Source organism: Limanda limanda, chromosome 15 (genome assembly GCF_963576545.1).
Source record: "Limanda limanda chromosome 15, fLimLim1.1, whole genome shotgun sequence".
Classification (NCBI taxonomy): domain Eukaryota; kingdom Metazoa; phylum Chordata; class Actinopteri; order Pleuronectiformes; family Pleuronectidae; genus Limanda; species Limanda limanda.
Window position 1 is genome coordinate 5,043,893 of NC_083650.1, and position 16,126 is coordinate 5,060,018.

The following is a 16,126-nucleotide window of genomic DNA, read 5'->3' on the forward strand; positions in this document are numbered from 1 at the left end:
AACAATCAAACGCAACATTTTAACACAACATTATTCATCACAGATTCATCAGATGAGAGACAGAAGAGATGATGCTATGATATCAAGTATATTTATTGTGCAGTAGATTTGTATTTAACCAAAATACTTAAATTCATCTATGGAGTCATAAAAAAATATAGGAGAAATGTTCTTCTTAAGCATCAAGACATAAAGATCAAAGACTATTAGTTAGGGTTAGGGTAAGAAAAGTACGTTGTTGATAAATGACGTTCAGCAGAATTAAATGACACTTTACATTTCGTCCTCTGAGTTGCTGCGAAAGGTGAAAACAAAATAACAACTTTGACATAATTTCTTCTTCCTTCTCCTACTAATGTTGTCTGGGAACAAACTTGAGTTTTATTGGTGTCATCGGCTGAAACTTCCAGTCGTACTCTAAAGGAATCTAAGAAGAGAAATGGATGTAAGATCAGTATGAGGACGGTGAGTCTCAGTGAACATGAAAGTCTGTTTGTGTGTGTGTGTGTGTGTTGCTGTTATTCTTACCACAGTGTCTCTGCATGTTTCGAAGGTGTAATCCTGCAGGAGACGCACAACAACCATTTTCACGGTGAGGAGAGCGTAGCGCATCCCAACGCAGTTACGAGGCCCAAGCCCGAACGGCATGTACGCGTACGGGTTCACCTCCTCCGCGCTGTCCTTACTGAACCTACACACACACACACACACACACACACACACACACACACACACACACACACACACACACACACACACACGCACACGCACACGCACACGCACACGCACACGCACACGCACACGCACACACACCAGACATACACACACACACACACTAGATTAACTCAATGCAGCTGCACAGGTCGAATAAATGCTGTATTTCTAATGTGGCACAATAATACTAAGAGGAAACAATAAAATACTCCTCTGTCAAAAATCCAATGCATTTGAAATGAAGAAACACCAAAGGAAGGGAAAATAAGTAAATGATGTTATAAATAAATAAAATATAATTAATAAATCTGAAAATATAAATATAGATATGATTGTGTAACAAAGGTGAAGATGCGTAATTAGATTACACAAACAAGTTCCGTCTTGAGTTTTCCTGTAAGAATATAAAAATATCCACATTCACCCATTACAATCACAAAAGTCATAATTATCTTCTTTCAATGACCTGGAGTTTATGTTATGAATAAACCAAAATGAGAAAATTCGAAGCAAATTGATTTCATACTTTAATGCCAGTTACACTGTGTTCCTGGAGCACTGAGTCATTTCCCTGACTAGTTCCACAACCTCTCAGCATTAACCAGTATCCTGTATTGAAGCTTGTAACCAGTGCTTTTTACATTTGTCCGCTGATGGTTTCACAGAAGAAAGCGAGCGATCTTTCTTTCGTTAATCGTGTAGAGAACAAACATTTACCTCTCTGGTCTGAAAAGTTCCGGTGAGCTCCAAAAACGTGGATCCCTGTGCAACAAGGACACAGGAATCCCAACGAGGGTTCCTTCAGGGATGGTGATGCCGTTGAGCTCGGTGGTTTTTTTGCACATCCTCTCGAGCCGAGGCGCGGTGGGAAGCAAGCGCAACGACTCAGAAATCACCTGGTCCAGGTACTGCAGACCCAGCAGGTTGTTGTATGTAACTGGAGCCTAGATGTGAAATACCAGCACAAAGACAAGCTTTATTTATAAAATGAAACAACGAAAGTCACAGAACAATATAAGACCAATGAATTACTGTACATCTCTTGGTAGGCTGGCATCGATTTCCTCCTGAAGGGTCCGCATCACGTTGGGGTTGGTGGCCAGATTGTAAAACAGGAAGGAGAGGGTCGTGCTGGTGGTGTCATAGCCACCGAAGATGAAAATGAAGGCCTGAGAAAGGATCTCGTGTTCAGTAAGACCTGCAACACAACAAGACAACATGTTCACAACAAGAAATGTCTAAACATATCATCAATTAAACTAGAATCCTAGTTTCAGGTCACTCTGACCTCTGACTTCTGGAATCGTATGAGTTTATCTTTGAGTCCAAGTGACAGCTAATCAGAAGTTTAATTGAAGAGGTTCCCTTGAGGCAAACTTAAGACGTCATATCCCAGAGGCCAAAAACATGTTCAGTCAGGACACTGTAACCTTGACCTTTGACCTTGGACCACTAAATTCTAATGAGTTCCTCCTTGAGTCCAACCGAACGTTTGTACCAAATCTGAAGACATTCCCACAATGTGTTCCTGAGATGTTACATTCACAAGACCAAAAATGTCTTTTGTAAGATTCCACTGACGAATCTCCCTCTGTGGAGAAAACGCACCTTTACTGGGCTGCTCTCGCTCGTTCTGTATCTCCGAGTCTGGAATCTCGTTTTGAAGCATCACCTGCAGGAAGTCCGCTCGCCCCTAGACCAGCACAGAGAAAATCGGCAGAAATATTGTTGGAATAAGTGGATAATAACAAAATTGGTGAACATACCATAAAAGTGACAAGCCTGGCACACAACTCTAGAAAACACAACTTGTTCTTTTTATTTTTTTGTGGATTAAATGATCCAAAAAAGAAAAAGCAAGTTATTAGTTATAACCTATTTAATTTTCCGTAGTTTCATGTTCACTGGGACAGATGAAATACTCACAGACTTGTCTGCACTGTGCTGCTCTTTGAATCTCATGATGACGTTGTAAAAATAATCCACACTGAGTCTGTCCATTAACTCGATCCTCAGCAGCTTCACCAGACGAGCACCGAATATCACTGAGGGGACGACAAAGGGCTGTTCACCAGAGAAATGGTCCAATGAGGCCGAGCTCGTAACGGAGGTGGAAGGAGGACTTACACATTAACATGATCGGCCACAGTCTGAAGCCCAGAATCTTCTTGATGTGAATGATAAAGGGGTCGTCTGGATTGTTCAGGGAGTCGGACTCAACCCCGAAAGACGCGCTGGTCACGACGTCTAAGCTGTAAGGTGCCACCAGTCTGCGGCAGAAGCAAAGGAGAGGTTGTTTTACATTTTAAAGACGGGACGTGGATTCATTACTCTCACGCTTGTTGATTTCCGGACTCCACGTGTGACCGTGTGATAACATACTGTTTGACATCGATCATCTCATCCTCGTGTTTCTGTCCCACCTTCTCCACGAGCCGGTCCGCGTAGCGAGCCACGATGGGAAAGATCTTCGAAGAAAGAAGGGTTGTGTCATGTTCGGTTGGGAAACAAGTACTTATATCATTTTCTCAAACCAAAGTATCAATACCACAGAGTAAAAATACTTAGCTAGGGTCCTTTATTTGGGATATATTTAGAAAACCTATTCTGTCCCTTGTTAATCAATCAAATTGCACTTGAATAGCCCATATTCACAAACCTCTGACCTGTGACTGGTTTACTGTCACATATTATTATACTTTTGTTATAGCAACACTTTATAACCTTTTATTATTGGCTTCAAATAGAATAGAAAGGAAAGTGGCACTATTCTGAACCATCAAATTACAATTTGTATCACTGCATACTTCTCTCAGTGAGTGCAGCAGACACAGATACACACAGTACGGACACATTCTGCAGATGCAGTTAAATGAAAGGAGACGTGGTCAGTGAGCTCAGCTGTGATGTGCTGACCTGTTTCAGTCGTCCACTGGTGAAACAGGGAGACAACGTGCTCCGGATCCGTTTCCACTTTTCATCTTTCACATTTGTAATCGCGTCGTCCATCGGTCCCGGAACAAGGTTTTCCTGTGAACACGAGGAAACTCTGAATTAGCGTTTCCTTACATCTTGAAAGTGTGATATTTAGTGTGTGTGGGTATGAGGGAGCGTTGTCGTCAACAAAACACACCTGTCAAACTTTCTCTAATGAGAACCCCATGTCTCCAAAGTGGTGACAAAAAAGAACACAAATTGAATGAATAAATTTGATATTATCGTACGTATAAATCAGTGTTAACTTGGGTAAAGTGGGATTGTATAATACAGAGCGAATCCAAGTAAATCAATGAAGCCACAAGAGGTTTTCTTGAGTTCGTGAGCCTGAGGTTGACATTCTTTGTCCTACTTCTTCAATTTGTGTGAGTGTGTGTCAGTGTGTGTGTCAAGAGTGTTTCCTGTTGTTTTTCTCCTGGTGTAATCCTCCATCACAAACCTGCGAGTGTAAACTACATTACTTCAAATCCAAACCAGCAGACTAGAGCGAAACCTTCTAATCGGCCTTGTCTGCACTTCAGCTTTAGTAAAATATGTTTTGAGATATGAGCTTTCAAATGAAAACTCTATTATTCTGCTCATTTAAATTGTTTGTTTCTTTTGCTCATTTCCAGTAAATGATTTGAATTGTGCTTTGAATCGATTTTCTTTGAGCTCTGTTTGTGTTGTTTTTAATGTCCCTGTAAAACTGTCTCTCCTGGACTAGAGAGGCTGTTGCACCACACCAGACACGTGGTCTTATCACAAGTAACTTTTCACCTCTACTGTTATTTTTATTACATCAGGGCAGCTGGCACAGTGGGATAGTGAGCTGAGTTCTAAACGAGTGAGTCTCTTACCCTGCGGTTGGTGAACACAGTGTAGCAATCCTTCACCAACACACTTTTAATCATGTCCAGGTCTGACAACATCAAAACTGGAGTGCGTGCATCATACAACCTGAAGAAAAACACGACAACATCAATAGTAGTTTTATAAAACAATCCACGTCTCAAAGAGAGAATAAAATATGTTGGAATAATAAGGAAAGAATGATCTCTATTGTTCTGATGCAAGTTTACGTTCAGAATAAACACTGGTTAGTATTGATTATAATAACTTAATTTAATATTTGCGTTATACTTTTCTCATTTATATATTGGGATTAGCAAGCTTCTTCTAGTTCCACATTTTTTCAAAAGGTATTTTCTTCATCTTATACATTCAAAATAAACGTTCTTTAAGATGAGATATAAAATGAGCCTTTACTGAAAATAAAATCAAAGTGCTGTTAAGTTTACTCTCATTTGTACTTTACTGATATGCCTCCATTTTCAGTTTCTTTAAATTTAAACTACTACTACTAATTTTCATGGTATTTATTTTTAATATTCTTTTACATTTATTGGTATTTGGTAACTTAAATTTCCCTACATTCCCCTTAAGATCAATAAAGTATTTACCTGTTCATCTAGTTTCTTTACAGATTATCATTTTGCAATAAGAAAACATAAGAGAGATCATACGTTTACATAAACACACCAGGGCCGGGTCTAGACAGGCATGTATGAGGGGGCAGCCAAAGATCTTGAGGGGGCATTGTGCTTTATTATATTATTATTATTATAAATTGGGATTTAGTTTGAGGGGGCACAACATTTATTTGAGGGGGCCAGGCCCCCTCTTGCCCCTGCCTAGACCCGGCCCTGAAACACACTAATACAAGAGGCACTGATTAGCAGATTCCATCTGCATTCCACTTCCATGACTGAGTTTTACACAATGAGGTATTAACAGGCTAAACAAATCTGATATTTCAAGAGTAAGGTTGTAAGATTAAAAAAATCAGATTTTTTCTCATAATATGGCGCAAGAAACAGGTCAAAGTTCTGTTCCATGAATCATCTCATCAGCTCTCAGTTTCATCCTGTGACCTTTCGTCCAATTCTGACAGGAGGAAGCAACGACTCACCCCCAGACATCTCCGTACTTTCCTTGACACTCGCGATTAAAAGCATGCATACCCTGTGAGGAAAAATGAGACACAGTAAATGTGGTGAAAACCTTAAAAAATATACAATCCTAGTGTGTAGAGAGAAGTGGAGCAGTGAGGGTCAGGATACTGAGACTTCTGAATTATGCTTAAATGTCAGTATCATATTCCTCACGATGTGTGTGTGTGTGTGTGTGTGTGTGTGTGTGTGTGTGTGTGTGTGTGTGTGTGTGTGTGTGTGTGTGTGTGTGTGTGGGTCATACCTTGCGGAAGTACATCAATGTCCCCATTAAAGGCAGAGGCCTTGGTCCGGGTATTCCAAGCTTTTTAAAAAACCTATAAGGCCAAATGCTATACCTGCAATTTAAAAACAGGAAGAGTTGTGTATGTTACAGGAACCGGGATCGATGATAGGACAACTTCACACAAGTTAATTTCATCTGTGTAGGAGAGTAAATTAACAAGGGCAGCTTGACTGTGTCCAGCCTGATCCAGAGAGTACTCACAGAAACAGGAGGGCCACACACAGAGCCAGCAGAGTCCAGGTGGTGGCCGAGAACCACGCGAAGGAGACAAACATCTTGGCTGTGCGGACTGCGGAGGCAGAGCTGAACTCGAACAAACTGAGAGCAATGAGGAAGAAACAAGTCCAGGCACAGTGGCACAAAGGGTGGAGCTCCAGTGAGTCCAATGCCTGGTGTTTATATAACACCAGAAGCAGCAGGAGAGAGGAGGTGGCCGCTGACGTTTCCCCTGGATTATGTCTCTGCAGCTTCTGATAAACTGATCTGTTGTTTTATGAGGAAATAACCGAATTCGACTCAAAACAAGATGATTCTCCAGAAAAGCAGAACAAACTTATAAGCTTATTTTAATTAGAACAGAAATACTTTTATATAAACGCTGCATCCACATTGAGTTCCCCCAATATAGTTTATTTATTTATCAATTTGTGAGAAAAAATATAATACTTGTGGTAAAATAATATATAAATAAATAAAAACAAACTACTCTAATCAAACTTTTCAATTGATCTATTCTTATCTCATCCTCCCTTTTAATAAAATTTTGTTTTTGTTTGTTTGCACTACTTTTTCTATATAACCTTGAAATGGTCGATATAAATGACTATTTGTAGGAAGAAAGAAAACAAACATGGAGCTCAAACTAAAGCAGTTAAAACAAATATTATACAAGTATCATAAATATAATTATTTCACATGTTTATTTCATGGGATGTAACACATTTGTAGAGAGGGAGTTGTGACTGCTATTCTATATTTATTCGATAAATTGTTTATTATTTAATTTTAGGATGCAAAACAAATGCAGTGATATTGTCTTTATGACGCCTTGCTATTGGTGAATTAAATTATATAAGTGCAGCGTTTCTATTGAGGGAGTCTTATAAATTATATTGCCTTAAAAAAGGAGTAATTAAACTAATATTAAAAAAATAAACCCGTGAACGGATCTGAACACATTTGAACCTTGTCCCTCTCCGTAGTTAACCCGGAAGTGGTCTCGTAGGTAGCAGCTGCTTGACACATTTTCCACAGTTTCGTGTCATTTAAACTGTTCGAATCTTCTCGTTTCTTCTTCCTGTCGCTTGAAGCGGATCCGCATCTGTCGCAGGAAGACGAGGAGGTGAGGAAACCACACGAAGCCTCGTTGTATCTGAACGTGAAAGTGAAACGTCCTCTCGAGCTGCCCTTGGTCTGCACCGTTAGGCTAAAGCTAAGCTAGCGTTAGCACACGTTTTTATCAATGTCATTTTAAATGTGGGTCATATTTAATTTTTGGGAGCAACTTTAACTCAAGTTAACAAATAGAAAATGTGGGTGAACATGTATAGATAAAGATTTAATGTTTACTCGACCGGTTTAATTCAAATTATGGACATTTTATAGGTTTGTATCATGTTGAACTTACATGTTGTTCTATTTTGTTGCTATTATTATTATTATTATTGTGACAGAGCCCAAGTCCAATTACCTGGGTCCCACAGTTCAACTCAAGGCTTTACTGTCTCACTAAAATATAAAGAGCAAATCATGACATTAATAAAGAGGTTTTGTGGAGCAAATTTGGAAAATGCAACATTCAGATCCACACATTCCTGGATGAGGTAATCACTGCTAAATGGTTATAGACAGTCCCCAGTAGATTACATCACCAGGTGACGACATTAGAGTTTGTATTTTATCAGAATAAAAGTCAGAGATCCAAGAATAACAAAGTTACGACACAGTAAGATCAAGAAAAACAAAGTTATCACATTATTGAAGCTGGATCCAGCAAATGTAGGTTGTCTTGGAAAAACTAAAAGTAAATGTGACACATTTTTATTTGACTAATCTCTTGTCTGCAAAACTATGAGCACCCCAGAGGCAAATTACATATTTTATTTATATATTTATAACTTAATTAAATAGTTTGACGGATCAATTGAAACTACAATCAAATTACAATTGACTCTTTGTGTCAATGCTCTTCCAAAGCAACTCACTGATAATCTAACAATTAAGTAAATTAATGCCTTCAAAGCAGAAGCTGTAAAAAGGCCTGAAAAACACATCGAAGCACCTCTAGCTTGAAATGTCCACAGTCTGAAATCAATATGTAATACAGTTTCCGGTTGATCCATCACAACCAGCTGTTTTTATTTCATTCATACAGTATTGATTATAGCCGCTATAAACAGTTTTTACTGTGACACAATTGACTTTGAATACAGTGACCCACTTAACCATGAAAGGATGAGATGGTCGATGTGATGTCATGGTCATGCATGGCTGTAAAGTTTTAACATCTTATGACTCAACACTGTTCCAAAGGTAAATAATTAGTGACTTAAACGACCTCGGATGTAAAGTTCAGTCCAGTTTATTAGTCAGATGACGATTACCTAATGGTCAAGTGAGAAAGTGACAGGATGAGAAAGTGGATCTTATGGTATATCACACGTATTTGGTTATATTTGACATGAGAGTTGTAAAATCTGTCATTTTCTGCACATTAAGAAGAATTAAAATTCATAATCATATTCCAAAGCCAAAATCCTTTTTTAAACAAAATTAATAATAATGTGACACTTATTGTAATCATTATTGATATTGACTGACTTTCAGCAATCACTGATCTCTTTCTCTCTGTTTTGCCTTTTCAGAAATAGCCAGCCAGCATGTTCCTCACCCTCGCCCTGCTGCGGAAAGGCATCTCCGGGAAGCAGTGGATCGGAAAGTACCGGCGGCCGCGGCAGATCACGTGGCAGATGAAACGCAACACACTGAAGCGGCTGGATATCGAGGCTGAGAACGAGTACTGGATCAGCCGGCCGTACATGACTCCAGAGGAGGAGTACGGCCACGCCGCAGAGCGCAGAGCCCAGAACTGGCTCAAGATCAAGGACGCCAAATTCGCCAATTTCCCCGAACACAAGCGCATAACGGATCACCTCAGTCATCTCAAAATCACCAAGACGTGGTCGAGTTAATGCAAAACGATGAAACTACACGTAAAGACTGTCCTTGTATGACAATACAACCTGTTAATGTGTGAGGGGGAGCTCTGCTTGGTTTTCAATGTGAAGGGGACTCAGAATGTCGGCTGAACGGCTGCTGTGAAAAAGTGTCAAGACTTTGATGACCTGTTTTATCTCCATTAAACAAATCTGCAAACAGTTTGTGGTTTTCTGTTGGAAAAAGCTTCTCAAGCTTTTTTCAGAAAATGAACTCCGAACATTTTCTGGAAAATTGGATCTGGACATTTTACGTAGTTTGTCGCAGCGGGAGATCGTTCTGTGCAGACGTATTCACAACAACGGAAATAATGTCTGGAACATTCAGGCGAAGTTTTGCCCTCATCGAGTTCACGAGCTGGCAGGAGAAAAACCTTGAAAATATCTGCAGCAACTGACTTAGACAAAGTATTAGCCTCAATGATTTACAAAGGGTTAATCCTACGTTCTACTGTATTTCACTTAATTGTGTGTATTTAAAAGGTTAAGACTGTCAGTAATAAAAATAAGAAATAAATCTGAGACTTAAGAGTGTTATCCTTTTTTTCAGCCTTTGAAGTGAGAATGAATACATTTATTAAAGGTACTTGTAACTGGTCCTGTTCCATTCATGGATTCACGTGGACCTGTGATAGAGTGATGTTTTACTATCTGGACAAACAAGCTGTGTTGAAAGCAGCTAACCGGTGACTCATGATGGACATTGTGCAGGAGTTTGACCGTCTATGAAACTAATCTGGTGACATAAGAGCTGCTGCGTTTATGGCTTCACTCAAAGCTGAAGTCACTGAATTATTGCCACACTAACACAGATCTATAGGAAGAACCAGGGGGATCATTTTGGCCTCATGCTTTTAAGAACCTTTCCAGGATCAATCAGTGAAGTTATTTAAAAGCTTTGTGTTTTTAAATTTGAAAGCAGAACCGGATTCAAAGATCAGACTTTAAACACTTAACTTTTGCCTAATCTATCATTCAGAGGCTATAAAGTCTAGATACATTTATATATATAGCACAGGATGACAATTAAAACTATTGATAAACAAACAAGAGCCTCCACTTACATGTGTCCACAGGAAGAGTATTCACTGTTGACTATTAACATTATTAAACACACCTGCTCAGAACTACATGAAAGTTTTTAATCTTTTACCAATGATAAATTTGGGGTTGAATTAAAGTGTCACCAAAACTGAAGCACTACTCAAAACTTGAAATACAACAAAACGTTTCAGCTTGGTTATAACCTGGTTTATCATAAAAGTGAAACTCAGTCCAGCACCTAGAGGCCTGCTGGTTTCCATAGTAGCCAACAAGAAGTCTGATTTCCACCTGGGAACCACAGGTATTCTTTAAACCAACTATTTCTATCTATTTCTATTTTATATTTGGACAGGCGGTTGACTAGTGGCAGAAACTTGGACTATGGGCAGAAAAGGTCTCTGGTTCGTCTCTGGTTCGACTCCACGGAGAAACAACAAAAAGACGAATCTGGATTGATCTGTCCAAAAATCCAAGAGGATTCTCCCTACCCTGTCTAGTGCCCCTGAGCAAGGCACCTTACTCCCCCAACATCTGCTCCCGGGGCTACATGGCTGCCCACTGCTCTGAGTGTCCTGCACCAGATGGAAGCAGAGGTTAAATTTCCCTCCTTGCATGATTGTACTTGTGCATGTCTGTGCATGTGTTTGGGACAAATAAATGTATCTTAATCTTAATCTTAATTTCTGTAATTTCAATGAGTTCTGTCACTAGGACACTGCACGGTCCAGTCATAATTAAACAAGATTAATGAGCTGGTGGAGAAAACACTGTCTGTGGAAGGGTAAGAATCATACTGCAGGAATCAAAGGGCAAATTCCACATGGTGAAGTGTCACTGCTCCTCTGGGAAACAAGAGCTCGACTGGAAGCGATTAATCCTCGAGTGCAGGGAGCTTCTCTCTCTCTCTTTTAGTTTGGCAACACACGTAATCAAAATTCACTGTTTTAACCTGCTAAACACAAGTCTGACGCACTAAAGTTAAAGATTGATTATGAAGTAATAATCTCACAAACATGGATTTATTCGATTAAACTCATGAACATCTCAGGAGGCTCAAACTTATAATTTATGCTTGCTGTAGTTTTTATGTTGCTCCAGCTCATGTGACACAATAACTCACGTGGATAGAATAGTTATTAGAAAAGGGTTTATTCATTAAATAAATTGTGGCATTAAATTAATCAAACCAGAAAAGACAATGTTTACCTTTTGAATTGGAGTGGTGGAAGAAGGACTTACATTGTTCACTAAAGTAAAAGCTACCTTCCTAAGCTACCTTCCCTCCTATCTAAATAACCTTCCTACCTTCCTAAGCAACCTTTCCTCTTATCTAAACTAGCTCCCTACCTACCCTCCTAGATACCTAACTACCTTTATTTATGTAACTCCTTTCCTACAGTTTAAGTAAAGATGCTTCACAATTGACTGATTAGACAAGAACAAGACAAAAACAAAAGTTTATTTTAAAAGCTATAGTAACAACAACAAAAAAGAAATACCCTACAATAAATAAGAAATAAAAGTCTATAAAAACACAGACTAATAATCTATTAACACGAGATAAATGAATAGAGTGGATGTAATCGTGAGTGTAAAGGTGATAAGGTCCAGCAGGTGGCGCTGCAGCTCCAGGTGTGGCTGGTCCTCTCTCCTCTTTGGATGCCCCCAACCCCCTCCTTGTTTTCCTCTCCTGGATGATGAGGTGCGTGAGGAGGCGCCAGCAGCACCGCGCCGGGCTGAGGAGGCTGAGGAGGAGGCCGAGGAGCAGGAGGCATCATCCGGGGAGGAGAGAGGAGGACATCCAGCGAGAGGAGATGAAGACGAGCAGCAGGGACCCACCTGCCGCCTGAGCCCGGAGGAAGGATGGCGGGGGGCCGCCGGGGACTTGTGGCCCCTCAGAATACTTTTTTGGAGAATATCGTGAGACGGTCGAACGGTAAGAAGGAGGAATTATCCACTGACTTCAGATTCAAGCATTCACACAGCAGCCCTGAGCCTCAGGAGCCTGACAATCAGATCAGTCAACCAATTAAGGGAAATTAAATAGAATGACGGAGGATAATTAGTAATAGAAAGTTAATTAAATCTTCTACATTGAACTACGTAGTAAACAAAACTGCTGCATGTTGTTTTTTACAATCGTATCATTCGTGTAAATCTCATTAATGCAATTAGTTGAGTTTATTCGTTTCTCAGATCGTGACAAAGCTCCTATTTCTAATTAGGATCATTAAATCATTAAATGTATAATTAGGGACCAGTGGAAGTCTTAATTGAAAAATGACGCACAGCAGAAATGTCTAGTCTGGACACTGACGTATTCACGTGTTTATATAAAGGTGCAGATTGTGTTAGAAGAAAAAAACAAACTGTCATTTACGTCAGAGCACGATCTCCAGTGTGAAAGCACTTAGTTACAAACACATTGGAATTCAACTGTTTGACTTGTTCCTTATGTATTATTCAATGTCAAACATCTGGATAAGTGAAGTTGTAGTTTTCCATTCAAACATCCAGCTGTGCTCAGTTGCTGCCATTCATTTATTATTCTGCATTTTTAATTGTTTGGTTGATAAAACCCACTGAAAGGACAATAAACCTGTTTAAAAACAACCTGCGCCATGTTGAGCTGAGGCCTGGCTGATGAAACCACCAAACCCGAGGATTTGGATAAGCAAAATAAACCATTTTCAGTCAGTTAAAAAAGTTTTTCTCTCAGCACACAGACATCTCCGTTTTGAACTGGAAATGAAAAAGCTATTAAAAGACCATAAGTAACAGTGAGTAGTTTAAATAGTCACTGCGCCACTGAGACAAATGTCAGTTTTGGCCAATTAGTGCTCAGTGTGGCGTCCAGATGTGGAGACAATTAACCACATTAGAGGGCTGAACACTGATGGGGGGGCCCATAGTGTGTTGGGGACATGTCAGTAACCATGTGACCTCTCTGCAGTGTTAGACCCCGATAGGAGGTGACAGGACAGACTGGAGGGTTAAGACACCAGACAGGAGGGTGTTTGTTTCCTGTCACCGGCCTGGATGTGCACCAGTTCAAATGCTCCAGCTCTAATGTCTTCTCTTTTCAATGGGGGTTTGCTATTATTTCATTTTTTTTGGGTTTGTTCCGCCAGAACGTGACAAACCAACACGTGTCTTTGTGTGTTCTCTGTTTATTTATATGTTGAAATCCGTTGTGACAGAAGGGAACAACTTATTCAGAAAGAACTGAAGCTTCTCCCCAGCTCAGGACTTTCCTCGGATAAATGTGTGATATCTAAATCCCTACAGTGTATAACATCTTGTAAGAAAAAAAACTAATCCGGCCTTTAAAGACAAAAGCACAAGGATATGTTTTTCTCATGACCTTGGGCGGTCCATGGATTAGTGAGGAGTAAATCCATCTGAAGCTAGAAACAAGACTGGACTATAATCTGCAGGATGCCACCGGGAAACAATGGAGCGACTTGTGAGAGACACAGTGGTGGGTGGGGGGGCGTTCACAAACAATGACACGTTCCTTTGGATGTAACTTCCAGTCGTTCATTGTCAAATAATCGCCTCCGAGCTACAGTTGTCACGGTTCATGTCTGGGACTCTTCACCGTGTGACTCGAAAACCTCAAAGTACATTTTGCTGGGTCTCGAAACTAAAACTAGGTTTATCCTGTTTAGTTCTTGAAAATCTTGAAAATTGGACCTGAAATTAACTAGATGGATTGAAACAGGACTCTATGCTAAGTCTCTGGAGGCCTGCTTGATGTGCATATGATTTTAATGTACTTATACTTTACTCAAGTATATGTATTTTCTGTTTATACAGTAGCTTGACTCCTCCAGGTTTTAGAAGGACATGTTTTACTTTCTTACTTCAAACGTTTATGACTGTTGTAAGTTACACTAATATTTTTGCCAAAACAATCATATGAAAAGCTTGTTTGGGCCCAAATCCACCGGATCATGAATCTCCTGAATCATGGAGAAGTTTCCATTCGAAACTTTAAATAATTAAGTAGTTGTCTAAGACACAAAGACTTTAAAGTATCCAATATATTACAGTTAACAACAAAAAACACAGAAGATAGAAATATGTGTGGCAGAACTTTCTTTTCTTAAAGTGGCCAACGAGTTTTACTGATTTGCTGTACCTGTCCCTCTCTCTCTTTCGGTCGACACGTTCCCATCTTTCTTTTTTTTTGTCTGACATCCAGCAGATGTTTCTCACTGTATATATTCTCTTAACCTCCTTTTTCTTTTCAAACATTTCAGTTTGGACACTGTCACATAAGCAGACAGGTACTTTGAAGTTTAGTTTGCTGCTCGTGTACAGTCTACTTCTCATTTGTAATGTTCTATACCAAATGCTGTTAATTTACAAAGCACTTGACTGATTCAATGTTTTTTGTCCAAATTTTGTTGCATCACAGCAGTAAACGAACAAATCGGGTTCTGATAAGAGCTTTTGACTTTACGCTTCTCTGATCACAAGAGTAACATCCATCTGATCATTGTAAAATAACACGTTGGCATGGAACGTCTTATGCTTTATATTCTGTCAGTGTTCTCATGCTTCTAACTGTAACTTTTATTTTGTGTGTGTGTGTGTGTGTGTGTGTGTGTGTGTGTTTGTGTTTACATGTGGTATACAATCTCTGTGTGTGTTTTGTATCAGGTGTTTCGTTGTCCCCTTGTTGTAACGTGTGTGCATAGCAGGGTGGTTTGCCTTGAGATTCCCAAACATTTAAAACCGTTATATCTGCTCTTTCATGTCTTTTGCCAAAGTTAAGTCGATTTTTTCCCAAACGTATTCCACAAAAAACATAAATGTCACATATATACAATAATATCTTCCCAGCTATGGAACTAAAGTTTGCATTTATTGTGATTCCTGTTGCCAACAGACAAACAAATAAAATCCATTCACCTCGTTTTACGCATTGACTTGGATTTTCGAGTAAATATGACGTGAGTCAACTAGAACCAACCACACGTTCAAATGCTAGACTGGGTTCATGTAACTTCTGTATTCAGCACAAAGTATTTTGTGTTTTCAATAATTTCATTCACGACGTTAAATAAAGAAACCGTCAGTAAGTGAACAATGAACAAAGTTTTACTGCCTTTTAGAAAACATTTAACTCACTAGGTCCCTCAAAGGTTTTGAGCTGGAATGTTTTCTTGTGTGTTTCTCATTGCATGAGTTGATGTAGTCGATAAATCAATACACACGTTAAGTGTCAATGTTACGACTTGGTCTCTTTCATTGGTTCCTATTGGCTCTCGAATCACAGACTGAATGAAGGGAAGTTGTGTTTGGTTTTTAAATGGTCCAATTTACAGATAGTGGATATTAAGAGGAAGTATTCTTTACAGTACATTCAGAAATATGAATACTTGCTGTCATATAACGTTTAAATATCATTGAAATAAATAGTTCATTAATTCTCCTTGTGTATCAGGATTTAGTATTAAGGTATGAGAAATATATATTTAAATGTATAGGTGAATATTGTACAGTGAATATTCTATTTCTTACATGTACTTCACGTGTGCATGTGTTACTCATCACTGTTACATCATAAAACCATCTGTTGAAATGTAAGAATCGTTATCCATTAATTTAAGACTTGTCAGTGCCAGTATGTGAATGTTAATTACAAAACTGCTGCCGTTAACACAATAAGATGGAAGCAACATGGGCAATTAAAATGCACATGCAACTCATTGATTATTTAGTCACACTATATAACCATGAATAAGTTTAGCTGGAAGCCAAACTCGAAAGCCGGCTGACATTTGCAATAAGCAAAATGCACAGTATGAGAATTAATCTACTCTGTTATCCATGACATTTAAAAAACTGATGACAGCAGGTATTAATAT

General features: G+C 39.2%; 3 protein-coding genes across 3 annotated transcripts in view; 2 read left to right on the forward strand and 1 right to left on the reverse strand.

Annotated features, from left to right (window-relative positions):
- Nucleotides 1-75: 75 nt before the first annotated feature.
- LOC133020335 (cytochrome P450 3A40-like) lies at nt 76-6,371 on the reverse strand. Its single transcript, XM_061086859.1, has 13 exons — nt 6,190-6,371; nt 5,947-6,040; nt 5,663-5,715; nt 4,551-4,650; nt 3,631-3,744; nt 3,097-3,182; nt 2,842-2,984; nt 2,641-2,759; nt 2,323-2,407; nt 1,752-1,912; nt 1,432-1,658; nt 529-691; nt 76-427 (listed from the first exon to the last, which is right to left on the reverse strand). The coding sequence occupies exons 1-13, from the start codon at nt 6,261-6,263 to the stop codon at nt 353-355; spliced, it is 1,494 nt and encodes a 497-aa protein (XP_060942842.1). The 5' UTR covers nt 6,264-6,371; the 3' UTR covers nt 76-352.
- An 831-nt stretch (nt 6,372-7,202) lies between these two features.
- On the forward strand, nt 7,203-9,732 carry mrpl57 (mitochondrial ribosomal protein L57). Its single transcript, XM_061087353.1, has 2 exons — nt 7,203-7,330; nt 8,853-9,732. The coding sequence occupies exon 2, from the start codon at nt 8,868-8,870 to the stop codon at nt 9,177-9,179; it is 312 nt and encodes a 103-aa protein (XP_060943336.1). The 5' UTR covers nt 7,203-7,330; nt 8,853-8,867; the 3' UTR covers nt 9,180-9,732.
- Nucleotides 9,733-12,110: 2,378 nt separating this feature from the next.
- The window catches only part of kcnh1a (potassium voltage-gated channel, subfamily H (eag-related), member 1a), a 31,126-nt gene continuing 27,110 nt past the window's right edge, over nt 12,111-16,126 (forward strand). The window contains exon 1 of the mRNA XM_061087421.1: nt 12,111-12,183. Within this exon, the coding sequence (XP_060943404.1) occupies nt 12,111-12,183 (73 nt within the window). The remainder of the gene's footprint in view (nt 12,184-16,126) is intronic.